The 20,955-nt window shown below is 43.8% G+C and overlaps 1 protein-coding gene across 2 annotated transcripts; it reads right to left on the bottom strand.

Annotated features, from left to right (window-relative positions):
* Positions 1-1,058: 1,058 nt before the first annotated feature.
* Positions 1,059-20,098, bottom strand: erbb2 (erb-b2 receptor tyrosine kinase 2). 2 transcript variants are annotated; one of them, XM_061705520.1, is made up of 27 exons: positions 19,834-20,098; positions 12,938-13,089; positions 12,544-12,727; positions 12,301-12,441; positions 11,511-11,576; positions 11,319-11,434; positions 11,092-11,233; positions 10,857-10,985; positions 10,575-10,716; positions 10,233-10,306; positions 10,014-10,104; positions 8,815-9,017; positions 8,603-8,732; positions 8,101-8,191; positions 7,388-7,587; positions 7,231-7,278; positions 6,125-6,263; positions 5,920-6,042; positions 5,722-5,820; positions 5,096-5,281; positions 4,857-5,012; positions 4,710-4,785; positions 4,357-4,503; positions 3,568-3,665; positions 3,264-3,455; positions 2,495-2,882; positions 1,059-1,893 (listed from the first exon to the last, which is right to left on the bottom strand). In XM_061705520.1, exons 1-27 carry the CDS (start codon positions 19,904-19,906, stop codon positions 1,556-1,558), a joined length of 3,924 nt encoding a protein of 1,307 aa, XP_061561504.1. In that variant the 5' UTR covers positions 19,907-20,098; the 3' UTR covers positions 1,059-1,555. The 2 variants fall into 2 exon arrangements, with proteins under 2 accessions (XP_061561504.1, XP_061561505.1); XM_061705521.1 differs by having other exon boundaries at positions 7,388-7,542.
* Between the last annotated feature and the right edge of the window lie 857 nt (positions 20,099-20,955).

Below are 20,955 nucleotides of genomic sequence, written 5' to 3'. Positions count from 1 at the left end.
AGTGCACGCGTGTCGATTCTTCCCAATTGTTGGGACATGTTCACTTAGACACTTGGGGTGTCTTGGGATCATAATCTTTGATATATTTATGGTTAAAACTTGTAATATAGGCTATTTACAACAAAATCCTCTTTTGTTATTTAGTGTGTGGATTTTCATTATCGTGTGACATACTTCAATTTCTTTGTACCTGTTACAATGACAAAGATATTTAATGATAAACATTTAAGGACCCTGTAGAGATTTGTTCCTAAATACTGTAATTTCTCATGTATGATACGCTTTGCAGTATAACATACGCACCTAAAATCAGGAATTTCCATCTACCCTTGTATGATACGCACCATCGATTTGCTGGTATCCATACTCAAAACATTTAGCATTGTCGCTTCTACTCGAGGTACACGTTATACTCGGTATACGTTCATACTAAGTGATTTTTTTCTCTCATTTAGGTTATACCCATCCATATATGATACACTCAATCGACTTTCGATTATTTTTTTTTTAGGGGGAAAAAAAAGCATATTATACACGTAATACATAACAACACTCCTCTCTGTAGTGTGTCAAATTTAGGACTTTAAGGGGGGGCATCAATTACTCAGGTTTTTCCCCCCCTACTATTCACAGCAGGGCTCGGTCCCCCAACGAACAGCAGGGGTTTATTTGTGACATTTTCGTTTGTTGTGCTGTGAGATTTTGCCAATACAGCCATGGGAGGCAAAGGGCATGACACAAACTAGCAGTGCATTGTGCAAAAGCAAATGTTTGCAACATGAATCCCTGAAGAGTTTACTTTTTTTTTATGGATGGCTGGATGAGTGGTACCACAATCAAGCAGCAGACACACGCCTGTGCGGCACAATGCCGCCGTCTTCAACATACAGCACCTCTTTCTTTGAGGGAGCGTGCGCACTGGCCAGATGGGCAGCACAGGGACGCCTCAGACCACAACAAAATGCCTTTGAGCGCATGGAAGACCCCCAGCAGGTTTTCTTTTTTTTTTTTTTTTTTTTCAAGAAAGTGAGTGGAATACTAAACGCGTGTGGCGACTGGAAAGTTTGGCAAAAAAGCAGAGTATTCCTGCATATAAAAACTGGAGATGCAATGTCATTTTTTTTTTATCTGCAATTGGCGTATTACGTATCAGAAACAGCTGGAAGTCGCTCCTAAAACCGCAGACAACAACTGAACGGAATGATCCCGCCTATGGTTCAATTACAGTCAGGAAAAACCCTGGAGAGAGAGAAAAAAACAAACAAAAAAAAACATTCTATCTTCCAGTCGAATGTGATTGGATGAAAACGTCCTCAGTTTTTGTTTGACAGTGAATTATTTACATAGGCCGAGTAAACTTGTTTTCCAGAAAGGTCGGATTGTTGAGAGGAATATAAACGTCACCAGGAACACCGGATGAACGGGATGAATCACAGTGCGCCATTACCTTCTCATTTGGTTAGATACTCACTTGCGCAATCCAAAAAAAACACGTCCCGGCTGCATTAATATTGTCATTCACAAGCTGCCACCCCCTCAATACCTCCCTTAAGGTTCATGTGTATCCACTCCAGGTGTCCGCCAGGCCCAGATATTCCGGGTTCTCGGCCGTGGGAGTGACAAATCCGTTGACTTGTCGCGGCACGTCCCGCTCCGGTTCCGCCGGGCCGTCCGCCGGCGTCGCCCCGGCGACCGCTTTTGCTTTGGCCACGAGGTCCAGGTAGTACGGGTTGTCAAAGGCAGGTGAGGTGGAGGGGACCAAGTACCTGGGGTTCTCCACACTGTGGCCTGAACTCAAGCCGTTCGGCAGGCGTCTGTCCACTTTGGAGATTTTCCGAGGAAGCGTGGTGGGCCGCTCCGGTCTGGCCTCTTGGACTTCCTGATTGACGTACTCTGAACAAGGCGGGAAGCAGGAAGAACAACAATACAGTTACTGGATTGACCTCAAATAAATGTTTTTTTGTTTTTTTTTAAGACAACAAGCTGGCGCTGTGTTTGTAGCGTTTTAATACCATTTTTTTTTTTAAATTGCAATTTGTGTAGGGCATTAAATTGGTGAGTGGTGCTGTGTTGATTCAACCAAGATGGCTTCTTCTTTTTTTTTTTTTTTTTTTTCTCTCCCTGAAACAAACTGATTTTGGTGATGCGAGGCTTCCATCTGCAAACATTTCTTCTGCCTCTTTTTTGACATCATGAGAACTGTTACTAACTGACCGGTGTTGCACTAGTTGGGTTGTGTCTGACGATTTTGTGGATTTTCAAGCAGGTCAATATTGTTTCTTTCAAAAAGTAGGAATTGGTGTCAAGAAAGTATGTTGAAGTGATACATCTTGACTGAAAGACATACTGTATCTTTCTATGTCAAGGAGGAGCTTAGTTTAGCCTGGGTTGTTAGCAGAAGTTACACAGAGTCTTTGGTGCATGGGCATGTACACTTTTGATGCATTATTTATTTTTTTTAAACTTAATTATCTTTCAGCCATTTAAGCCCCACCTGGCAAGGCGTGGTTGCGATTATAGCCGTGACTTCTCCTGGGCAGCGAGTGATGAAGATGAGGAGGATGAAGGAACCCGTTGGGGCCGTCCGTCTCCAGCTCGCCCTGGCTCCCGTAGGTGGGGTCCTTGCAGTAGCGCCCGGGGCTGGCCGGGGGCAGCGAGGGGTCGTCCGGGGGTCCGTCCAGGAAGACCGAGTCGGACTGGCCGCCGGCGGAGGGGCTGCGTGCCAGCGTGGGGTAATGAGGGGTCCACGTACCGTTGGAGGCGGCGGTTCCTACTGGTAAGGTGGGGTACTGGCTGCGGCCCAGAGTGCTGAGGGAGGAGTACATGCTACGAGGGGCTGCGGCAGCCATGGGGGGCTCAACTTCTAAGCCCTGATCTCTGCTCTGCAAATGATCAGCGAAAGAAAGGAGTTCAGTATTAATAGAAGCGGTAGGGGACTGGAGCCACACGACTTGAGTCGAGTAGACTTAAGACCCGCCGCACACAGCGACACGGCCGAAACCGAATGAACTGTCGGGCAGCGTTCGCCACCTACTGTCGGCCACTAGTTTCTCAACCGCTTCCTCTCTTGGTGGCCTTTTGCTTCTACCTTGACAATCGCAACATGTTTTTGTGGTTCAATGAATAATAACTTGCAACCCTCATGAGGACAAACGGTTTAGAAGACTTACCATCTACAAAAGTGGCAAAATGCACATCCCAGGGTGACAATAGCTGAGAATGACTGCTGGAAACAACCAAGACCAAATCCTTATGCCACTGACCCTGTATGACTGATGCCTGGACGGCCCGTTTGACTGCGCCCCGTCTCCCTGAGGCCTGGGATAGAGGTTGGGTTGAGGCACCAGATACTTCTCGGCATCCAGCAGTTCCCTCATGTTGTTCCCGTCCTCCTCCAGAAGCATTCGGAAGAACTGACTGTCCACCGGGCTGGACATGCTCATCTGCTCGTCGTTCTGCGTGCACAACAAGACACAGAGGCGCCCGTGTCTTTTTTTTTTTTTTTTTTTGGGTAACATTTACGTCTTGTAAATGGTGCACACGTGTACGATCTTTTCCAACGCATACCTGAATGACGACGTAGCGAGGTGGGTCCCTGGCCATGGCGGAAAAATCACTCACCAGATCTTTAAATCTGGGTCGGCTGTCTGGGTCGATCATCCAACCTTCCATTCATAAAGACAATCGCGATTATGGGAGCTAATTGGATTGCAATGGGACGCATACTTGACAAATGAGAACTTGAAGTAGGAAGTAAGAAGTAAGTTTAGGAGTAAGTCGTCGGAAATTGTTCTACCAGGGGTGAACAATTTAAACAAAAATACAGCCTGCTCATTTTTTTAAATCCAGTCTACAGTCTTGTAGTATTTGTTGAATTCATTTCCCCAAAATTGGTGAACTAGAAATGATTCCTCTCATTATTTATTCATTATAAAGTCATTATTTATTGTACATAATAAAACACAAAAATAGTAGGAAAATAAACAAATTTAACTTATGTTATTAAATAATTCTTTAATGATGCTACTATTTATACATATAAAAAAAAAGGGGATTTATTTACCCCAACTAGGACCTGGTCCATCTCTTCATTTTATTAATCAAATGTTGCCCTTGAGCACAAATGTTTGCACACCCCTAAGTATATTGCGATATCATTATTATTAGCATTATGAGCTTCTAAATTTTTGCAACCAATACAGCAGCACCTAGTGAGTCATGTTATTTCTATTTTTTTTTTTTTAATGTACAAAACATTAATGTAAATAAATAAATGTCCCCTCTGCAGTTGAGTAAATAGACAGTACATGAGAAAACGGACTATTCGAGACATGGCGAAGTACAGTAAGTACTAACATTTGACCATGATCATGTAGACGTCGATGGTGCAAATGAGGGGTTGCGGGAGGCGCTCCCCGCCTTCCAGAACATCTGGGATTTCTCTGGCCGGGATCATGTCGTACGGTTTGGCGCCGAATGTCATCAGCTCCCACACGGTCACCCCTGAGTGGGGGGAAATGGGCAATTGTTCATCGAAAGCATGCAGTATTTTGTATTTCTACAGCTATTATTGAATCACTGGTCACTATGAGAACCGATACAAGAGCTGTATTCAAAATAAATACGTCAAAATAACTTTACTACAATAAAAGTTTTGATGTGCTTGGTTTGTGATTACTGTATTTCTCCGCCCACAGAACAACACCAACCATAGCTCCAAACGTCACTCTGATGTGTAAACTTCCTGTGCAGGATAGACTCCAGTGCCATCCATTTAATCGGAACCTAAAAGCACACACACACGTCAGCAGATAATTCAAAAGAAAAATGGCGATAAGGCCGCAATGCATCTTTACCTTCCCCCCGTCGGCGTGATATTCGGTCTCGTCAATATCGAGCAAGCGTGCCAAGCCGAAGTCTGTGATCTTCACGTGGTTCGGGTTCTTCACCAGAACGTTGCGGGCTGCCAAATCTCTGTGGACGAGGCGCACCTCCTCGAGGTAGTTCATCCCCTACATCGACACGATTACAGTTCACGACGATGAATATGAAGCAAAAGCGAACTCCTCTTCGCACACAAAAGGACTTGGCACACCTTGGCAATCTGGACACACCAGTTGAGGAGGAACTGGGAGCCGATGCGATCCTTGTTCTCCCGGACGTAGTCGAGGAGGCAGCCGTACGGCATGAGCTGAGTGACCAGCTGCACCGTGGAAGTCAAACAAATGCCCAGCAGGCGACACACGTAGGGACTGGCCACCCCTGCCATCACGTATGCCTCCTGGGAAAGACAGCGGGCAGAGTAGAAAAAGCCGCTGTCTCTTCTTCTTTGAATTGTGTATAATAATCCCCTGCATTCACTTTCTGCAATACCCTAAAACGCCACAAGATTCAGCCCAGGCCCTAGTCTCGTAGGAAAGTAGTACATCGGTGCCAAGGAACTATGTTGAAGCGATATATCTTGACTGAGAGACAAGCTTTGCATGGATTGTTCGTGGAAATTACGGACAGTCATTCCCACACGTGCATTAACAAGCTGACACGACATGAGCTTAAAATGATATGCAAGTGTTTTGGGATCATAGTTTGTGGTACATTTACAGTTTGAACTGTTAACACAGGAATTGTCTCTTTCATATTCTCTTAAGGGGCGTCCATAACAAGCGTTTTTGTCACTCTCACTGGCGAGCGACTACCGTAAATCAACCCTCAAAGACTCACATCAAGGATCTCTTTATTGGCTTTTGGCGAGGTGTTCTCCCGCAACACCTTGATGGCCACCGGAATTTTAACGTTTTCCCCATCGGGAGTCCACACTCCCTGCAAACAACAACCACAACACAGCAAAAGAAATCTTTATTAGCGTGGGTTCATGATGACAAATGATGTGTTTGTTTGCCAATAGAAAGGGTCTCCAACCTTGTAAACGGTACCAAAAGCTCCAGCGCCAAGCACTCTGAGCTTTTTTAACTCCGTTTCCTTCAGGATGCGCATCTGAGCCTGATTGGGTGAGGCCCCACTTGGTGTCAAAGGTTCCACCAGCTGGGAAAGAAAATTCCTCCGTTACACGCTTCCATATCCTGCTCAGCCTGCAACCGTTGCAACGTGAGTGCGTGGTACCCACCTCGTGCTCCTGCAGGATCCTCCTCAGGGTCTCCTTCTTTTTCAGCTTTTTATGTCTCCTCAAGTAGAAGACAAGCAGAGCGAGGAGGATGAAGAAGAGCACCACACCACCCACTGCCGCCGCAATAGTCGTGCCCGGTCTACACAGAGAAAAAGCCTTTGTTTATTCATAAATTCAGAGGAAATGAAGTGATGAATAAATTTATGAATACGTTATGAACAACATTTAATTTGTCCTGGTTTTTGTACATTCGCGCAGTTTTCAAAACAAACAACAACAACAACTTTTCCTGGAATCGATGCACGTTCATCCAAAGCGTTTTGTGAGTTGGTTCAACAGACGGCAAGGCGTGCTCTACAATGGAAGCTTTTATAAACAACAATAACCCTTCCGGGGTCACCTGTGCAACACCACCATAATAACACGTCCTGTCAAACCTTCACAATAAAAGCATGCGGTATAATAGTTGAACCACTCAACGTATTTTGTTATTAAACTGGTTTTTATTTTGAAGGCCTAACTTTTGACAGGATTCTACGCTGATCAGAGTCAGAATCATCTTTATTTGCCAAGTACGTCCAAAAAACACACAAGGAATTTGTCCCCGGTAGTTGGAGCCGCTCTAGTACGACAACAGACAGTCAAGCGACAGAGAACACTTTGGAGACATAAAGACATTGAGAAAAACAGTCACTGCGCAATCAAGGGTTGCTGGTTATGTAGTAATGCCGGTGATTCAGTTATTGGCAGACTTTCTGCACGGATGGGTGAATCACAAAAACCGAGGTTTTGCAGTCATCATAGGACTATTCTGTTGTCGATACGGCTGTTCTTGTGCCCATTGTTCTCTATCTACCCTCTGTCCCGCTCCTCTGTCTCTCCATCTCGACCCGACGGCTCCTTCCTTAGAGCAAGTTTTTCCTTGCCTCCGTTGCGAAGTGCTTGCTCATGTGGAGTTCAGTTGGTTTTGTTTCATGTTTGAGGAGTGCGGTTCTTGGGTTAGTGCCTTGCCATAACGTCTGTTGCACATTGGCGCTATATGACTTGACTCAATGGAAAGAGAAAAAAAAAAAAAAAAAAAGATGCTCAATTAGAAATGCTCTTACCCTGTCTTGGGATGGATTGGGCAGCCTCTCTCATCCATCTGAGTGCATCTGTGAGAGAGCAAAAACACCAGGTGTGAGATGGCGTGTTTAAACTAGTGTGTTTAAACTAGTGTGTTTAAACTAGTGTGCGTGTATGTGTGCGTGTGTGTCCACTCACGACAGCGTGCAGTTGGTGTTGCAGGGCAGACAGTGTCCTGTGGCATTGCTGTACTTCCACACGGTGTGCTGGTCCTCCTTCACACCGCTGGGGCAATGCTCCACACAGGACTCGCCATCCTGGAAGTTCTGACACTCGGCGCACTGGTCCGCACCCTGCGGAAACGCACGCACACACACACACACACACACACACACAGCCTGACTTCGCCACACGCATGCATATACGGTATATAAACATTTCAGTTGACAATTATTTAGTTTTGTATTTGTCTAAATCAGTGATTCCCAACAACTGTGCCAGACCACATTAATGTGTCGTGACCAATCATCAGATGTGCTGTGAGAAATGATCTAACTTCATTTAATTGCTCTGAAAATTATTTATTTACTCAAAATTCTATCTTTGTTTGTATCTACGCCAGTGACATATAATGAGGGACACTACCACCACAAATCATTATTGCAATATACATATGTGACATTTTTGTTGAGTGGTGTAATGTAATTCTAATGTAAAGTATGTGCTTTGGTTGGCTGGTTGTAAAACACTGAGCTTAATTTTCTAAATCTTTTTTGGATACTAAAAAAAAAAAAAAAAAAAAAAAAAAAAAAAAACTGTACAGTTTCCTCCTACTGAGAATCACTACTGCAAAAGAAGTTAATCTGTACTGATCTATTTTGCTCTTCGAAAGCTGTTTTTACCAATCTTACCCGGCCACGACATGTGAGCGAGCCATTGAGAGGCCGACACTCGGCGTGACAGGCGACACACGAGGATCCATCAATGTATTCCCGTGCAGGCCTGTGAGACAAGCATCATTATTAGCGTCCTCGTCGTCGGCCGTCACAGCAAACAAGCACAAAATGTGACATCATGGCGTACCAAAATAGTCAATAAATAAACATGCACTGACTCAAAATTTGGCAAGGTTATAAATAATTTGGGTATGTTTTAAAGGCTTTTGAATATTGTTTTAAAGGCTTTTGAATATTTAGTGGTAAAAAAAAAAACAACCAATCACGACATCAACATCACCATAAAAGAGCAATTAAAGTGACAAGGCTTCAAGATTGAGTTACGCTTATCGCTTTGAAAAACATCAGTTCCAACGTGATTTAAATTGATTACATGTATTAATCATGATCACTGGGCTTTTTATAGATTTAGTGGAGGGTTGACCGCACCCAAACAAACACACACAAAGAAGCTCACCCCTGATGAAGGTCACACTGCTCAACACACTCGGTGCCACGTCGGAAAGTCTTGCAGGACACACACTGGCTGGGCCCCGGCCCCCAACAGCCGTCCTTACACAGCGGGTGACAAACACGCCCCTCTGCCTCTGAAACATAAGAAAGCAACTTTGTAATTGTCGCACTCTCACATTGCACTGATGCCACCCATTGTACAACACGTTTACCCACCACAGAGTTGGGGGTCTTGGTTGTTGTTCACTATGTAGTGGGGCCCTTGGGTGGGGTGGAGGAGGCTGCTCCAGGGCAATGAATTGGTGTAGCACAGCTGAGAGTTGTTGTGCAACAGGATCAAACCTCCGCTGATGCTGCGCAGCGAACGCAGCCCGAGAGACTGAATGTGTAGGTTCTGAACGGCCAGGGAAAATACACCCCTGGTAAAATAGAGCGGCACCTCAGCCATCTGATTGACATGTATAAAAACAATATAGTACAAAAACAATGACAGAATAATGGTGGGATACGCGACCGTTACACCGACATGAAAAGGAAAGTAGGGGGAAAAAAAAACCCACAAAAAAAACACACGCACGGATCTTACTCGCAACTTATTTACACTTGCTATGATCTAGTTTGAACATGTTGTGCTTGTCCTTGTCGGCACTGACTGTTACTTTTGTCCTGGCTGCCGCGTGCTGCCAGTTAAAGCAGCTGGCCTGGCTAATAATTAGCCTTTATAACCCTGCAAGTGTTTCCATTTTTTTGTTCACTCTCTCTTTTTTTACTCTCCCCCACTTTTAATTCTTGTTTTGATTTGCCAATTTATTCTTCTTTGTGGTTGCCTTTGTGTCCTTTACAAGGACAAGCACAGGCAACCGCAAATCCTAAGGTTCAATGTACAGTAGTGCCTTGACCTACGAGTGAGCCGACTGACTTTTAACATCGCTACTCGCAGTGTTCTAACCCTTTGAGCAAAAACTGTGGAAGCACACGCGCAGCTAGATAATGTAAAATTACCCAAAGGCATATAGTCTTTCCCCTCTGCGAAAAAGGACCAATATTATTGCATCTTACTCTTCTTCATTTGTGTCTGTAGGACTTTATTATACTCCCCCCGGTGACCAAGATGGGCACAGCAGGAGTAGCCCAGTGAATTGAATTGAAGCACTAAATCACGATGCACAAACGAATTGGCTAAATTCTACTTAAATATGGTATTACTCTATGTTTTTATAAATTACAGTATTATAGAGTGCTATTTTCCGTATTACAAAAAATGTTGTTGGAATTTTGGGGAGGCCGGAAAAGATGAATGGCATTTCCATTCATTTCAGTGTTTTGAGATGCGATTGTTGTCACAGACCTAATTCGACTCTTATCTCAAGGCACCACTGTAATAAAAACGGTCATCTGTGTAGTTGGAGTCTTACTTGTAGAGCATCCTGCCTCGGATCACCTTCAGGTTCTCAAACACAGTCAGGTCAGTCCAGTCTTCTGGCCAGGCATCAATGTACAAATAACCTGAAAAGCAAATTCTAATGATGATACACACAGTGCAGAAGCTAGATTGTCTGCATATAGCAAATCTGATTCCGAATATTAGCGGATTACATTTGCAGTATTAAAAAAGCTGTTGAAAGATGCTCTACCTGTAATCTCCTCCAGGTTCTTGAAGGCACTCAACTGCTCGAGAGCAAGGCCGGATGTGTTGGTCACTGGGTCCCTAAGAGCAATTTATACCCACTGATTGGAAGTAGGTCCAGATGGCTGCTATACATCTTAATTGTATTTGACTGCAACGTCAATTCAATTTTGCGTAAAATAAAAAGAGTAAAAAAAGTGAACTTGACTGATATTTCCATCATTTCCTCCTTCACAGTTTTAACACTCAACTCAAAAGACTCAAGTGGACAATGTGGTTCCATGGTGTCTTTCTAACATACTGTAGTAAATAATGTTTCATAAAATGTTGATCGACACACATGACTTACCAAATAAAGCTCTGAGGGAGGAAGGCCAAACTGCCAAAAATCTTCTTACAAGCACTGAACTGCTCCACATTCGAAGAGGTTACCATGGTGACGCCGTTGTTGTCCATGACGCCAAGGTTGTCCATACCCAGGCCATAACACACTGTGAAAATAAAGTCACAACATGGCATGGGGAAAATGATTAGACCCTCTTTATCTGTAAATATATTAAGCAGAACTTACCAGTACATTCTAAGGAATGCAAACATTTGATGAATATGCTTTTGAGTCCATAACACTCACCTTTTGGACACTCTCCTTCACACTTTTCACATTTTTGCGTCTCGTTCCCATCGGGATTGGAGATGATGACTTCCTGGTTGGCTTTGGGGCAAACCAAAGTGCAGGCTACATCCATCGCTAGGTAGTTATCTAAAGACCAGGAGCCAAAGAGAGAAGGGAGCATTGGATAATCGCTAGCTGTGTAGTGCCTCACTTCGTGGATGATCGATCGGGTGCTTTGAAAGTCCCTTCTCACATGGACACGTCTTGACGCAGGTGGCTCCGAAGTTGAATTTTTTGTCCGGGTTGAGTTTGGTCTGAAAGCTGACCGGGTCGTAGCTGGTGGGTGGAGGACAATTGTCCTTACAAACGCCGCTGTCGTTGAAATGTCGGCACGCCTGCAGGGTAGACGCGAGAGGACGCGCTAATGATGATTACTGATCGACAGATCTAGTTATCAACTAAATATTGCGTGCAATTTACCAGACAGTCTGAGTCTTTGGGTCCTGTGCATCCGGCGGCGCACTGCATGTGACAGCAGTCGTTAGGCAGAGGGCCTTTACACCGCTGGCAGCCTGACGCACAACTGATACGAGTCACTGTAGACGTGAGTGGGGGAAATGCTCAGCTTTCTTGCATGTTGGTGATGAAAATGACTGTGAGAAGACAACTCACAGGTTTGGCAATCCTGTGCAGTTTCTCCCCAACAGCTGTTTTTGCATGCAGGTGAGCAACTTGAACCTGTATCAGAGATCACAAATAGTTGAGAATAGTGAATAATTTACCATCATTTTACTTCTATTACAATTTCTTTTGTTATCCCATGACTTACAAACATTTAGCACAATGAATAAACATAAAAACGAGTTCTGTCTGCGAGGCCATGAAGGTTTCTGAATGCGGTTGGATGAGCGAGTGTCTGAATGCGATTGGATGAAGAAGTCGGAGGGTAGGGCCAGTGCAACCAAGGGCGGCGGGTAAAGTGAGTGAGCGAGCTTGTGTTTGGAGGTGAAAGCGCCGACAAATATCAACGACGTCATTGATTAATCGGCGTCGGCTCGACTCTCTTCACCTTAGCGTTGACAAAAAATAAATAAATCTTCAACCCCTCGTATAGAGTAGTGCTATCTCAAATGCAACGATACAATTCCGTGTGCGTGCGTGTATACAAGCATGGCGAGTAATTCATTTCTAAATCTGTAACCCCAATTTCAATCACGAATACGTTCACGATAAACTGCACCTCCCATAACGTACATTGATTTTGTGACCTGTATCTATGCTGTCGAACGGAAACAAAACCAAAAAAATAATCAATCACATCATATCATATCATATCATATCTAAGAGGAGACAAATTGATGCCGAAGGACGGCAATCGAACAGAAGTTGTCTGCTCAAAGTCAATATTTCTAGTGAAAGCATTGTCAGTACTATGTTGCAATCTATTTAATTAACTGCTCACAGTTGGACGCCCTGGGCTGCAGTCGGTGTGGGCCGGCGTGGATGTTCTGCTCATCCAAGGTGTCCCTCCACACAATGTTCTGGGGGTCGGGGAAGCAAAGCTGGGTGTTCCCCCAAATATAGACCCCGCCCAACAGGATCTCTGCAGGGAGATTCATTGTCATCGGAACTCATAAACCAGTGCAAATGACTTGAACATAAACTGATTCATCAAACGACTGAGATCCAGTTTCAGTTATCCAACCTGTGAGGCTGCGAAGACGAAGTGTCCCGAGTCCAACCTTTTCACCCCGAGTGTTATCCTGCACCACCAGAGCATAGCTGGAATTGTACAGTTGGCTGCCTCGGATAATCCGGAGGTTGTCCAAAGGCACTAGGCTCACTGAGACGTAAGCCACTAGCACATAGCCTTGCACCTCCACAATCCCCTGTAAAACAAGGACATAAAATGCACCTATGATGTGGTAAGAAGCGGCAACCTTTGAAGTGGGTTCCTCAAGGTTTGGTTCTAAGCCCATTGTTGTAAAAAGATCACACGCATAAGTGAACTTTGACAGTGATTTCAGATCTATTGACTGCTCTTGCTGAGACTTTCGAGAGCAACCTCTCGGTCAAAAACAGGATTCAACAGAAGACACCTGAAGGAAGGAGAGATCCAGGTCTCCGTGAAGGTGCGTAATCTCCAGGTTGCCGTGGACGACCTGGCATCCGGTATAAAGTAGCCTCAAGGTCTCGTATTGTTTATCCAGGCTCGAAGGCAGGGCCAGCTTCATGTCCGTACCAAGGCACACTGCAAAACAGACAAAAAGTCATCAGCACTTGCTTAATTGATGCGTCAATTAATCCATTGTTAACAATTTTGTCGTAAGTGAGGAACGGATTGGGGATTAAACGCTTTTTGAAGCAATTGAGGAAACGTTGCATCTTAGTACTGCACTCCATTTTAGCTCCAAAGATATTGATTATCTATCCTAGATATTGCAGCGGGAGGGGTGGGGGGGGGGGGGGGGGCAGCTCGATAGCTAGCATGTGGTTTTCCGTGCTGGTGTGGCCGCCTTAGAGTGCCTCGTTGTCAGCTGTAAGTGCACGTATGTCACGGTGAGAACGGCAGAAGCGCCAGGAGGGGAAACGAAAGAGAGAGAGAGAGAGAGAGAGAAAAAAGAGAAGTCCGACTTAACACCGGGACTTTGACTCGGTGTGGCCGATTTTCGAGCGTCTCGTCGTCGTGGTCCTGGAAAAGGCCTGCAATGACCCGGTGGGATATATTCCACCCACTGGAGCCTTTAAGCGGATATATTGTCGTTCCTCAAACACGTCGTGCTGTGGAGGCATCAAAAAATATGCTCGACGAAGTGGCATCCATTTTTCTAGGTCACAGTAGAGGTATTTGATTGATGGTTGACAGCTGAGCGGGGCGTGGTTTCGGCACATTCACCAGACACGCCCACAGCATCTGAGAGCTGAGACAATACTCCGGTCTAGTTTACTTATTCCTTTTACAAAAGAAAGCGGAGATATCGGAAAGTGAAATACAAACCACATGCACTGCCAGTGTGTCTGTCACTTAAGATATATTTCGCACTGGCTACGGAGAGTAGAGATTCCCCACAGCGAGTCACCACATTCGGGGTCATACAACACTACAGTCCACAGTGGGGGCTCACACATGCATGCATAGCTGTCATGCTTTAGCAATCAGTCATACAGTGGATGGTCCCGCCTCCTCCTCCTCTTGAGGTTATAAATGACTTCCTCTGGCATGCTGCCAACAGCCCCTCAATAGTCAACGCACTTTTCCTGTTGGAGCCCACCCCCCACTTGTACTATCGGCGTCCCTCCTTCTGCAGACACGGTTTTAATACCACACTGGGACTAAGTAGCAGGTTCAAGCGTGTCAACCTGCCGGGAACCCACTGCAACTCGCTTTGCAGCAAATGGCGCAACGCGAGTTTGCCAAAAATACACACTCGGCCGTCACGGCTTGTGTCAGATGTCAATTCCAATGCCTCGCCGCTTGAGCGTTGACATCATCGGGAATAGTTTTACTTGCCAGATGGACAAATTAAGTCACAATTAGACAGATGGATAAAATAGCCAACACAGAAAAGTATCCCCTTGTACAATTCCGTGACCACAAACCACAGCTCAGACAAACAATGGTACTTTTTTCATTTTGTTTTAACTTTACAATTAGGGATAGGCAAGTGACTACATTTCCTTGACTAAGGGGGAAATTAACGATCATTGAATTGTGTCCCGATTAAGACCAATTTGTTTTTTAACTACAGCAAAGTCGTTAAGACTGAACTAGCAGCGCTGCTGTTGGGTGCGGCCAAGTCGTGCTTTCCATTAAGGGCAGACACAATGAATCGAAGAACTCGAATAATGCGATTACAAAAAAATAATAATAATAAAGTTGAAGCAACATCTCTGCCTCGAAACTTCGCAGGGATCATTTTCTCCACAGACTCCCGCGACACCCACTTTAGAAATAAGTTCATTGCACTTTTAAAAAAAGAAGCTTAAGTGCAACTGCTGTATATCTACAGCAAAGTAGAACTAACTATTGTACGAACTATTGATCTGGCGTGTACTGTACGTAGCAACCTATGAACTCATTCTGCTGATGATAAAGATATTTTTCAGAGGTCATTATTTGTTTAAGAATGCGTGTATGTGCGCAAACAAGAGCATTTTCCATTTCTATCGTTAAGCTTAGACTTCTCTTGTTTGCTCTTTGTTTGCTCTTCTCAAGTCTCTCAGCAACGACTGAGTGTGTGCGCAATGCACGGTGGGGAGTTGGCTACTCTTTAAACGTCTACCCAACCGCTCTGCAGCTTGAGACATCATCATCTATTTATCCTTCTCCTTATTCAATGTTACTGCCACCACCTGTCACTCGGCTCGCTGTCACTGGGGTTTCGGGACTCATTTCACAGGAATGTCAGCGTTCACAAATCTTGAAAAATGACACAGTCGCTCAGAGACATGCCCGTGACCTGCAGTATAACGTCCGAAGCCTCCGAGCCTCCAGCCAGAGGAAGACAGAGCGCTAATTTGATTGTTGCTCTACATTGTTCGTCATTAATCCTTGTGAACGCATAGACTTCACCTAACCTATCTGAACACATTTTTCTCTCTTCAGGCCGCTCTCGAGCGAGAAAAGAAAAGGGGCGGTTGGGGGAACAAGTCTTGCTCAACAGACAAGCTGAACAGGATCTGAACGAGACTCGGGCTTACATACGTGTAGTCGTCCTCGCGCATGCCCGCTGTCATTGTCGAGATTAGCATCACAAACACGGCAAGCTTTCTGCCGCGACGCAACACATTTACTGGGAGCAGCTGCGCTCGGCTTCAAAATGGACCGATTGTATCAAAGGTTCGCACAAAGGGCAGATTGTTTAATACGAAAGGAATCTGAACGTACACCAACACAAGGAGTTAAAAAAATCATAACAATACAAAATCAACGGTAATCCCACGCAACATTGCAGCTCAGCTACATTGTGTATTTTTGGGGGGTAAAAACATAAACATCGTTTGCATTGGAATACGTTTAAAATGTGATTACAGCGTGTGTCTGAAAACGCTCTGATACTTTGACAACCTTTACCAGCCTGTCATATACGGTGGCGCCTTGAGATGCGAGTTTAATTCATTCGGGGACCACGCTCGTACCTCAAAACACGTGTCTTAAATCATCTTTCCCCCTTGAAATAAATGGAAACGCTATGAATCCGCTACAGACTCCCAAAAAAAGAGAACAGTGAGAACAATAACACTGTTTTATATTTTATAAAAACATACAGTAATGACAATTAAAATAAAATGTAAACCGTTTTCCCCCACCCGTTTTTCTTGAATTCAGTGGACAATTGCGCTGATGTGTGCATCTTGGCCACCTGAAGGCAGACGTCCGAATATTCTCAAAGATGGGTCAGTTTATATTCGTTCTTTGCAGAGGATAAAGAATATATGCCTGAGAGTATTGTTATATTATCCGTCTACATGTGTCAATGCGTCATTCAAACATGTTTCTTAAAGGGTTAAAACACCTCCACAGAGGCGAATCGTTAGCCCCCCTATGGAGTTTAGCACTGTTTGTTAGCGTTAGGCTACAACGGTTTTTATCTTTTACTTCAGTATTATTAAGCGTTTTCTACACATCTTAAGCATGGAATGTTTTTTGTGTTCAAATACACTTAGTTTAAAAATGGTGGTTTTAATGTGTTAAAGCGTGTGGGAGGTGTATTTTAAGTTACTTTAAATATTTTAAACTACTAAAAAAAACATTTTTTAATTATCTAAAAATATATATATTTTTTTAAATCTAAAATTTTTACATTTTTTTTTTTTTTTATTTGTTTGAATATGGTCTCTCTATATCACCAATTTTCACATATCGTGGGTAGGTCTGGAGCGTAACTCCCGCGATGAACAGGGGGATCAGTGTACCATCAAAACATTTGTCAACCAGCACAATCCCAGGATTACATTGGATATTTACACATGTCCACTTTCTACATTTGATTATATACTTATAAACTAGATAAATATCATTCGAATAAAAGATAAACTACCGTAGCTGAAGGAAATTGATAGCTCGATAACCATAATCCACACGGACACTTCAACGCATGAGAACGTGCGGAAGATGGAGAGTGGGCAACATTGCGGACCTGTGTCCAAGGCTGCCAATGTCACGGCCCCCCTTGCTCAACTGCGGTGTTAGTTAGATCACGAACACGAACGTCTAGACTGGTGAATCACAGCTGGCCGGTTCAACCTGAAACTGCGTTCAGTTTCAGCAGAACGAATCCACTTCACTCGCGCGTTCGTCCCAGTGACACGAACGTTGCTGAAGCGACTGAACCCACGCAGACACTGTTGGGTTACACTCACACAATCCAAGGAGATCCAATACGACAGCTGGAAAATCCACAGAATGTACTCTGCCTTTATAATCCTCTCCTTTGATTGGTAAGCAAAATATTAGAAACCCCTTGTAAAGATTGAGTGCAGCTCTACAAACACAAAATATAAAAACACAAATAAAACAAAAAGGAGTCAACAATAATTCTTCAAAAAAAAGAGGCTTCAAACTCCCTGTTGGGGTTTAATGTCAAAATAAATATAAAATCAAGAGAATTGCCTGTTGTGCATTCAAGACAACGAAATAACTGCTTTCAGCTAGCTAAATGCTAACACACAACGTGAAACACCATAGGCAGGCTCATGAAACTAGCATTGAGGTCACAGTAGTTATAACTAGGGATGCCTGCACCTTACGATTACTTTAATCAGATTAATCTGTTGATTATTTTTTCGAATAATCGATGAATCCGATTTTTAAAAAATATTTACTGCCCCCTGGTGACCAAATCGAACACACCAGAAGGAGCAGCACAATACCCAATGAATTATTAAGATGCACAAACTGTTTAATACTTTACATTCCATTTACATCTTTATTAATGTATGTTTTTATGCAGTACAATGCTCTACAGTTTTTTTTTTTTTTTAAACATGTTCCAAATATTTTTGGGGGGCTGGAATGGATAAATGGCATTTCCATTCGTTTCAACAGGGCTCTTCATTTTGGATCCTGCAGGTTTATCGAATGCTGCGTACAAGATTGACTGGCACTTAAGCACGAAAGTGCACCAACCAGTTCCCGCCAACAATGCGGATTTATTTACTTGCGACAAGCGGCTGTGTCATAGTACTCCGTGTACCGTAAAGGTCCTTCGAAATGATTCCTGGTTAGCTGCCAGGTTACGTGATTATTTTTAGTCGTAAACAGAACGGTTTCAAGGGCACGTCCAGGATGAATGAGTGCTATTGATTTTTAGTATGACCGCGTGTCATATTGACCCCTTTTAAAAACAACGCTTTTAGTCGTATTGATCTTTACATATCGACCGCAAAACAAAACAAAATCATGAACACGCTGTATTATATGACCCAGCGTAGGGACAATTTATTCGGTACACCTGCACGATTCCCCCGCCCCCAAAAAGAAGAAGATCCCAAATTTTGGACATTGTCTTCCCTCCTGACTTTTGCATGTGACAATGCAAGTCGACAGTGACATTAGTCCGTGTGGGGGGAAAAACGCTCACCGCACAATCCCGCGGTATAGCGAAATAGCCGCAATATACATTTTTATTTTAACAATTTGCGGTGATACGGTGAGACCGAAACAAGTGAACCGCGATATGGCGAAAGATAACTGTATTTTGAAAAAAAAAATATTTTCTTTTTACAGGTACTAATACACCAAATATTCTACTGAATACGTTGATTGAAAGTAGAATAATTTAAGAAAACAGTTACTTTCATAGTTCAGTTATTATATACATTTTTTAAATGATGCATTTTTGAGCTGTACTTGCGATACCGTGATATTATTACTCAAGGTATCGATCTGATACCGGCCGTTTTCAACTAAAAGTTGCGGAAGTTCTAGTTACCAGTTGCCCCTGGTATGACGTGTAGCACTTGTAGTCTATATTGATAGATAGTTTTCAGTTTGTAATTGTACTGCACTGTTATAATGTATACTTTTATGTGTACTTCTGCGCTCTTTTCTTTTATATATACATTGTGTTGTTATTTTTATGACGTGAATTGTGCTCCGCCGATCACCTTTGGAAAACAGAGCAATGGGGTTTTAATTTTCTGCTTAAATTAAAGTATTGATTAATTGATTTTCGGCACTTGTATTTGTAATTTGCTTCGGAAAAAAAAGTGGTATTGTTGCATCCTAAGTCATCAAACAGGATGTTCTCAGTATCATGAGCAGGCTGCAACAAAAATGACTGGAAGAGTCACAGAAAGGTGGAGATGAGGATGTCCTTGGAATCGTTTGTTTGGTTTTTTTCCTCATTGGAGAACAGTTGTGCAAAAAGTACCTAAACTTCAACAGTTGGCCGTGTGCATTCAAAAGCCTACTGAGTTTGTAGTCTCCTCACAGTGGCATGCATGCATGCATGCACGCACGCACTCAGCCAGACAAGTGGCCCACTATCACACAATGTCCTCCTGTTTAAGAAGCCACTGGTGAATAATTGACATCGCAATGATCCTCGGGCTGCACAACGCGCCTCCTGTTGTTGTTTGTTATTGTTGTTTACATGCACGACTAAGGAGCTAACTACCGCCTGGCTTGCTGGCTGCACACGCCACAAAGTTGTAAAGCAGGTTTTCATATTTGTTACCTGGCCCATTTTTTTTTTGTTTTTTTGTTAACTACTCCCGGCGGGGTTGGTGCGTACATGCAGTACGTAACACATTTAGGTTAGAAGTGTTGGAAATGTGAAATATAATTTTTTTTTTGGGTGGGGGGGGGGGGGGGTGACAGGTGTGAGTCTTCCGGTTCGTTATTCGTCACTTCAAAGTCTGTTAAATGTCCCATTTCGACTTATGGAGTACTCGAAAAGCGAGGGAATTGAGCGAGCCTCTATTCTCGTGGGCTCGACGGCGACTTGAATGCGCGTTTGTGTGTCTTGTCGCTTGCCGCGAAGTCACCCACCTTCCCTGGCCAGCGAGCCGGACCCTCGGAGCAGCACGGCCCCGAGCAACAGCAAACTTCTCACCGCCTCCATCTGCGGACTCCCCCGGGTGCGACTTTAGTCCATTTTCCCGACGTCCGGACGTTCGCTCTTCCCGTTTAGGAGTGGCCTCGTTTCTTATCCACTTTGAGCCAATTCGCCGGGGTTGTTTCCTGATTTCGCTGTATTACAATCTCGGATTTCTTCTGTGGAATTTCCGTGCCTGCTTGTAGTAAAGCGTGTCTGCGCGCGCACGACACGGATGCGCGCTCCCGTGAAGGCCTGCGAGGGGCGTGGCCCGACAACCCAATTCAAACTTCACTGCTGCATGAATTATGAAAGAATGACTCCCCCCCAAAAGATACATATATATATATTTTTACTCTACTTGGGGGATTATTTTTTTAATCCATTTTATTTTTATATTTCTATTTAAAAGTAAATATATTTATATTTTGATATTTTTTTGTCAAATTTGTGTAAAAAAAAAAAAAATCCGTCCTTTCTGGACCCCTCATTTGCCTCTAATTTGATATGCAAGAAACCACCGCGCCTGGGAAAAAAACAACCAAATAGACAGAAGGCGTGACTGATGAGCTGTCAATCAAGATGGAATAGTCCATTGCGTGAGAAGGGAGGTAGTAGCACTCAAAACATTATCGTGATAAATTAAGCATTTCTGAAGCGTGTAAAATAAGACTAAAACAACAATCGTTACTTCAGATCAAATTTAACCCACAACAAAAATTCAGGAACCCCACAATGTGCTCTGGTTCATTTCTCCCCCAAACTATCAAATCACGGCCCTTGCGCTAAATGAACTTTCAGCTCCCTGCTGATGTTTTATGAAGCACAGAAGTCGCATGGAGGCAAATTATTCACCAGTCCCTCTTTTCCTTTCGCTTTTTCTCATGCCCTTCACTCCACGGTCACAAATCAGGAGTAGAAGGAGGAAGAATAAAGTCCATTCATCCTAATGTGCCCCCCTCCCCCTCCCCACCGAAGTGTCCCAACCCACAGGAGCCCGGGTCAGAGTCCAAAACTAGTGTGCACATCTATCAGCGAACACTTAAAGTGAAGTCACTTCCCGATGAATAACCCTG

Source organism: Phycodurus eques, chromosome 19, assembly GCF_024500275.1.
Source record: "Phycodurus eques isolate BA_2022a chromosome 19, UOR_Pequ_1.1, whole genome shotgun sequence".
Lineage (NCBI taxonomy): Eukaryota > Metazoa > Chordata > Actinopteri > Syngnathiformes > Syngnathidae > Phycodurus > Phycodurus eques.
This window is presented reverse-complemented; position numbering and strand designations above follow the sequence as displayed.